The 7,500-nt window shown below is 41.2% G+C and overlaps 1 protein-coding gene across 1 annotated transcript in view; it reads right to left on the minus strand.

The window, feature by feature from the left end:
- Nucleotides 1-4,007: 4,007 nt before the first annotated feature.
- The window catches only part of LOC140363313 (deoxynucleoside triphosphate triphosphohydrolase SAMHD1-like), a 5,509-nt gene continuing 2,016 nt past the window's right edge, over nt 4,008-7,500 (minus strand). The window contains exons 6-15 of the mRNA XM_072449808.1: nt 7,303-7,482; nt 7,136-7,236; nt 6,958-7,066; nt 6,775-6,866; nt 6,610-6,695; nt 6,174-6,535; nt 6,014-6,082; nt 5,846-5,950; nt 5,647-5,775; nt 4,008-5,492 (exon numbers count right to left, since the gene is read on the minus strand). Coding sequence (XP_072305909.1) covers nt 5,475-5,492; nt 5,647-5,775; nt 5,846-5,950; nt 6,014-6,082; nt 6,174-6,535; nt 6,610-6,695; nt 6,775-6,866; nt 6,958-7,066; nt 7,136-7,236; nt 7,303-7,482 — 1,251 coding nt within the window. The 3' untranslated portion in view covers nt 4,008-5,474. The remainder of the gene's footprint in view (nt 5,493-5,646; nt 5,776-5,845; nt 5,951-6,013; nt 6,083-6,173; nt 6,536-6,609; nt 6,696-6,774; nt 6,867-6,957; nt 7,067-7,135; nt 7,237-7,302; nt 7,483-7,500) is intronic.

Genomic DNA, 7,500 nt, shown 5'->3' on the forward strand with positions numbered 1-7,500 from the left:
TCCGACGGTCCCTCTTCTGCCTGAAGAGTGGCTCCAGCTCGCTTCCGACGGTCCCTCATCTGCCTGAAGAGTGGGTCCAGCTCGCCTCCGACGGTCCCTCATCTGCCTGAAGAGTGGGTCCAGCTCGCCTCCGACGGTCCCTCATCTGCCTGAAGAGTGGGTCCAGCTCGCCTCCGACGGTCCCTCATCTGCCTGAAGAGTGGGTCCAGCTCGACTCAGACGGTCCCTCTTCTGCCTGAAGAGTGGGTCCAGCTCGACTCAGACGGTCCCTCATCTGCCTGAAGAGTGGGTCCAGCTCCAGTCTCCTTGTGTCCGTCTGTCCGTCTGTGAGAGTCGGATCTCTCCTTCACTGGAACTCCTCCAGGTTTCTACGCTTTTTTCCCAAAGAGGTTTTTTTTGTAGTTTTTCCTGGCCGAGAAGGAGAGTCTAAGGACAGAGGACCCTGGGACATCGTCCCTCGCCACCACAGACATTGTCTGACTTCATCGCCACCACAGACATTGTTGATTCATTTCTCCCTGTGGCCCTCAGAGGCAACTGTTGTTGTGATTTTGGGCCTTACAAAAATAAATTGATTTGATTTGATTTGAAGGACACAACAGGAGAACTTTGTCTGAGCGGGAATCAAACGAATGAGCCTTCTCGCTTCTATCAGTCCATCAGTCCCAGGGCAGCTGTGTCTACCATAGTATCTTACCACCACCACCACCACCACCACCACCACCACCACCGAGTGAGGAGCAAATGAATAATACACAATTGTGAAGCAGGTTTTAATAATCTGGATCAGTGATAAGAAGCACTATTCATTATTCATTATGTGTTTTTTAGTTTATTAGTCCTTCTCTTTCACCAAGATAAAAGTGTGTTTGGTATAAAAATAAAGGAGTGTAGGCGAGATGACTGTGTCAAATAGTTTAATTATCTGAATATGAAAAGAATGTTGAGTATCAGGACACCACTCCCTTGACAATTGTTGTTTCCACTTAAAACAAGTCCGTCAACTTTGGACAGAAAGACAGGCCAAAATAAAAGGCCACTCTGAAATGATTAGTGTTGCTTTAATCTTTAATGGTTGCGTTTATATTTTTCAGTGTGTAATTTAGCTTTTTTTGGTCTCTTTACTGATATAGAAAGTTCTCAAAAATCTTGGTTGTTTAAAAATCTCTTGTAACAAATCCAAAATCACTATCCTTTAGCTAATACATTACAACAATCTGTGCAAAAAGTCTATGTATTTACCCTAGTCACATAAGACAACTCGCAAAATTGGTAAATCCGAAAAATCAGGCAGAGCTTCTTAGTCGGAAGTTTCCAGGCACTAAACTAATTTCCCTACAAGTGCAATATTGGCCACCTTAACCCAACCACAAAAAGACACGAGCTCGACATCACATATGCCAAACTTATACAGTGCAAACCACGCTAACAAGGAGAACACAGAATATTTGAATTGCTCCAGCTTCTTCCTCAAGTCTCTCTGGTTATCCCTCGACACTCCAACTCTTCCTCTGAGCCAAAGCCGCTCTGCTGCTGTGAGCCGCGTGAGAAGAGCCTGTGTCGTGATTGTGCGCTCAAGTCCAGTGTGTCAAAGGAGTCCGTGGAGAAGAGACTGTCCTCGCTCACAACGCTGGAGGGACGGCTCACCTCTCCGACTCCAGCGCTCGGTAGAAGGCGCTGCAAGGTCTCTGGTAGTTTTGTGGTTTGAAACGACATGAAGTCATGGTCATCAGGGAGGTCGAGGCTGCGCGAGAACTTGCCGTTACGTTTAAGTATGCCCTTTCTTCTTCTTATCGCCTCCATACGCAGATTAGGGCTTTCGTTTGTAGCAAAATCTGGTTTGGAAGAACATTAACCAACATTCTCTGCACTGACTACAGAGTTAGCCTTTTCTCCAGAAGGATCATAATCCGACAACCCATCATAAAGATTTTTGAGGATACCCTTTTTTGGCATTTTGTATGAGTGGTGGTTAAATGCAGATGATTCTCTGCTGGATAGGACGTCCAAGGAAGGGAGGGTTCGACTGTTGTTTCTAGTTAGGGATGGCGTGCTATCAGTCAGTGTATCCGGGCGCCGGCATCTACGGTAGCAAAAGTGGGAGTAAGAAAATCACAACTCAAAGTCACAAGCAAGGAATGTCTGATTTCAGAACATTTATTATGATTTGAGTGTTTACAGTAGCACTGTTAAAAGTTTTCATGTCACATATTATAGCAAATTGCCCGGTCTGCAAAATTAAGCCTTCACTGAACTAACTTGACTCATGTGTTTTTATTTTGCACTTCTAGTAGTTTTGCTTATAAAAATGATTTTGTATCCTTTTGAGACACGTTTGTTTAAAAATGTACTTGTTAACTTAGCCTAACTGTGGATCATTCGACCCGAAGCGGGCAACGGAGCGAGCAACGGAGCTGCACAATGAAAAGGTAAAGTAAAATAGGGAAATATTGAACTTAGTTGAACTGTACTGTATTGTACTCTTCCCCTGCAATTTTATGAATAGAAATGTCAATTTCAAGGTGATGCAACGCCTGGTTAAACTGCGTTTCTGTCTAAATGTATAGTGTCTAGAGCCATGGCATCATAATGATGGTAATAAGAGGTGGATAAAATCGGGTGGGACTGTGTAGGACCTCACTGAAGGCCCAGGTTCCAGACCCACGGCTCGCCACTGCATTCTTATTGGCCGGTGGCCATAACAACTTGACATTGCTCGATCAGGAAACTAAACAGTGTTGGGCCTGGCTAGTACATGAATAGATCTGAAAAACAGGCGCAGTACTGGGGCAGCAGTGACTCCGCCCAATATGAATGTAGTGCTTTAAAGGCTTGTCGAAGTCTCTCAAAGCACTATTGTTCATTCACTCCACATTCAGTGATGATAAGGTACTTTTGAATCCATAGCAGACTGACTGAAGCAAGGCAGCTGCTCCAACCACCACCAACCATTCACACACACGCACCACATTCATATTAGGCAAGGTGGTGAAGTGTTATGCTCAAGGACACAACAGGAGAATCTTGTCAGAGCGGGAATCAAACTCCCAACCCGAGGGCTCTAACGAATGAGCCTTCTCGCTTCTATCAGTCCGTCAGTCCCAGGGCAGCTGTGTCCACCATAGTATCTTACCACCACCACCACCGAGTGAGGAGCAAATGAATAATGTACAAAATTGTGAAGCAGGTTTTAATAATCTGGATCAGTGATAAGAAGCACTATTCATTATTGATTATGTTTTTTTGTTGTTTATTAGTCCTCCTCTTTCACCAAGATAAAAGTGTGTTTGGTATAAAAATAAAGGAGTGTAGGCGAGATGATTGTGTCAAATAGTTTAATTATCTGAATATGAAAAGAATGTTGAGTATCAGGACACCACTCCCTTGACAATTGTTGTTTCCACCTAAAACAAGTCCGTCAACTTTGGACAGAAAGGTTCACGGACTTATTTTAACGGACTTTAAGCTATAAAGAACTTTCAGACAAAAGTAGGAAGTGAGGAATTCCCAGGCCAGCCGAGAGACATAGTCCCAACTGCGTGTCCTGGGTCTTCCCCAGGACTTCTTGAACAGGACCTGAAACACCTCCCCAGGGAGGCATCCAGGAGGCGTCCGGAACAGATGCCCGAGCCACCTCAGCTGGCTCCTCTCGACGTGGAGGAGCAGACGTGCTACTCCGAGCTTCCCATGTGATTGAGCTCCTATCCTTTCTCCAAGGGAGCGCCCAGCCACCCTGCGGAGGAGACTAATTTTGACAGCTTATAAATTGGTCACATTTATACCTTTTCTACCTAGGGCGAGGCGGCAGTATTCACCTGAGGCAGCTGCAATGGCACCGCCAACTTGTGGATCTGACCGCTCTACCAGGATGTTAATGTCGGGACGAGCACGAGCACTCTGCCACTGAGCTACTGGCGCTGTATCTGCAATCTTGTCCTTACAGTCATTCCCCAAAGCTCATGGCCAAAGGTGAGGGTGTGAATGTGGATTGTCGGGTAAATCAAGAATCAGAATCAGAATAGGTTTATTGCCATTTTGTCAATGAACAAAATTCATAAACATAGGAACTTGTCCTGCTGGTGATTTTATGGAACACAAACAACACAACATTGAACAAGGAATACAAAACAGCTACCAGATATATAGCTATATATATATTAAACAATAGGTAAGTAAAGTTAAAATAAGAGCTTTGCCTTTCACACCTCAACAGTCCGATGCAGCGACCGCATCACTGCAGACGCTGCACTGATCCGCCTGTCAATCTCACGCTCCATCCTTTTTGGAGAAGACCCTAAGATACTTGAACTCTACCACTTGGAGCAAGGTCTCTCCACCCTCCTGGAAGGGGCAAGCCCTTTTTAAAAGATAGCGTTCATAGCGTACATAATTGATTGTTTAATAAAAGTATAGTTAAACCAATGATTTTCAGGTGTTTATTAAATTGACATGAATGTAGGCCTATTAGTCTCCTGTCATGTACAAAAACTTTGTATCAATTACATGAATTCATTCACTTTCTTTCACTTTCTACCGCTTGGTCCCGTTTAAGGGTTGCGGGTGACTGGAGCCTATCCCAGTGACTTTGGGCTTTAGGCGGGTAAACCCTGGACAGGGGCCAGCTTGTCACAGTACAAGCACAACATGTTTTCACAATTACATCAAGCTCACATCATTTTAATCATCGATATCAGTAAATGTTATATGAACAGGATTTTACTATAAAGTTTATTCCTCCCATCTCCAGAGACACATTTTGATGACATTAGAAGGTGGAAAGTGAATCAGATGTTCAGATTCTGCTTATTTAGTGTGCAATCTACATGATCTAGACTCTTTAAAAGCAGACCCGAGACAGGTGATGGTTGTTAATGTTTAATACGATTACTTTTTAAGATGTATTGTTATTTTTGGCTTGATTTAATGACAAAGATAAAGCTAAATTTTGGGCTTGTTGCCATTCATTACTGTGCTGTTTCTTTCCTTCCGTAATGGCAGCCTCAACAAAATTCAACAAAAGTCACGTGGGTGCAGGAGCTCTATTAGCAAACTAAAATGTACTAAAACAGTTTTGGTCCAAATCCCCCAGTTACCTTTGAATTAGTAGTCATTTTTACATTAAGAGAAAATAAAAAACACAAACAATTGTTGGTGCCTGTTTCATAAAACAATACAGAAAACAAAACAAAAGGATCAGTTTCTAAGTGCCATTACTTAACCTAAATTTTTATATTGAATCATCACAGCCAAAATTGCTGTATGGCAAATTCCCTTTTGGACATTACAAAAAGACAAAAAACACAGTAATGTCAAATAACCCCCCCTATATATTGCATCACCAACCACCACTGATTAAATATACATAAATACTAATTTAGTACTAATTTATTAAGCTTAGTCCATTGATAAAATCATTTTTTCATTTTTTTCCCTGCCGGTTCAGTCTGGTCGATATTGTCCTGTCCATCCCTGGTCTAGTTGGTGCTGGAGTCCTGTAACCATGGAGAGGGTCATTAAACACCTGAAGCACAATATAATGTACATTGTTCTCTCTCACAAGAATGCTGTATCTTATTCTTAATATGACAAGTTTTTAATTGTGTTGAACTGCTTTGAGAAGAAAAGCAGAAACTGAGGCAACCTTACCGGAGGAATGTTCCTCTGTTTGCAAAACTCGGAAAAAGCCTCTTCAACCTGAGTGTTTCCATCTGAGCTCTTGCCGTAGAAATAGATCCATTTCTCAGAAAACTTTTTTGGCAGGAGAAACTGAGAAACCTGACAAAATCATTACATCTTAAAATAGGCACAATTAAAGTGAAAATAGAGAAACGTCTTGAGTGCTGACCTGCTCACTGGGGATCTTGAATGCTTTCTTATTCTCAAACTTATTATAGAAATACACTTTGTCTATGGGGTTTTCTTCTTTGTTACCAAAGTCAAACTTAGTGATCTGATAAAAAGAGTTTAGTAATATTGTTTTTAAAACAAAAACATTTAAGTACTTCTTACTTACAAAGTGTCCAAAGTCATCTTTATCTTCACCAGCGATCCTATTCACCTGTTCAGAGCCCCATGTCTTGTTCTTGGGAAAAAAAGAAATAAAGTTAGATAATACAGCTGGTTGTATTACATTGCAGTGATTGTAGACAAAATAAACCTCAGAAAAAACATACATTTGCCTCGACATCTGTCATTTTTGTCTTTCCTAGATGCTTGTACAGTTTTCGAGAGAGAACGTTCTGTAGAATTTCTTGAGCCTTAAAAAGACCATTGATGTTCTGTAGAATTTCTTGAGCTTTAGAAAGATCATTAATGATCTGTTGAATTTTTTGGGCCTTAGAAGGATCAATGATATTCTGTAGAATTTCTTGAGCTTTAGAAAGATCATTAATGATCTGTTGAATTTCTTGGGCCTTAGAAAGATCATTGATGTTTTGTAGAATCTCTTGAGCCTTAGAAAGATCATCGATGATATTTCTTTTCAATGAAGATGTATCTTCGTATCTCCAGTGGAGTATCTTTTCAAAGATACCATCTTAACACAGATAAACACACATAACCATCAATATAGTGAAAATATGATTGGCAGAGGTAAAACCCAAGACTGACCTGTGAGCTGCGTGTAGTCCTCCATGTTGTCTATCGCTTTGGAAATCATGAAATACTTATCTGCTTTCAGAAAAGCATCTTTAATCCTGTGGTTTATATAGTTTTAATAAACGTTGTGCCAAATTACATGGTAACACAAACTAGCATAAGCCTAAACATACTTACATGACCTGAATGATCTGGTTGGTTTTGTGCTGATAGGCCTTTCTGTGGAGAGAAGCCCTCGTATGGAACATTTCATAAATATTTTCCACCTCCTTGACATGGTAAAGCCGTTCATAAATATTAGATCATGTTTTGCATATTCAGATGTACCATAATTCTTTCTGTAACGCTGACATCTCAAACCTTGTCTCTTGTGCAGATCTGCCATTCATTGCCCTCCTCAATGACTCTGGCAAACGTAATGTAGCGATTGTGGTCAAAACTATTCTTTATTCCAAGGTGATAGGAATCTCTGTTCAAATAGAATCAAAGGTGAAGTATAAAAGGACATTAATCTGAAGTGTTTTGAAATCTACCAAACCTGGCAAAATAGTCAAACTTGTCCACATCAAGGCCACTTCTTTTGTTTGCGACAATCTCGTAGAGGAAATGCTTTTCTGATGGGCGGCCTTTGTATTCTCCCTATAAGAATTTCACGCATTGTTAGTCCGAAGCAATCACAGTAAACCAGATTATGTAACAGTTTACCTTTTTGACCGGTCCATTGATCATCTCTTTGATAAATTGTAGGTCATCATCCTCTGTTTTCTTCAGCTTCTTCAACTCTTCCTTCTCAGGCAGCTCCTTCAACTCTTTCTCCAGGTCATATCCTTCATTTTTTAGTTTGTTCACAATGTAATCAAACATCTTAATCGACATGTCCTCATGCTGTAGTGAAAATATTAC

This window comes from Eucyclogobius newberryi, unplaced genomic scaffold (assembly GCF_026437365.1).
Source record: "Eucyclogobius newberryi isolate DKJ021-1_F unplaced genomic scaffold, fEucNew1.0.hap1 SCAF_17, whole genome shotgun sequence".
Classification (NCBI taxonomy): Eukaryota; Metazoa; Chordata; class Actinopteri; order Gobiiformes; family Gobiidae; genus Eucyclogobius; species Eucyclogobius newberryi.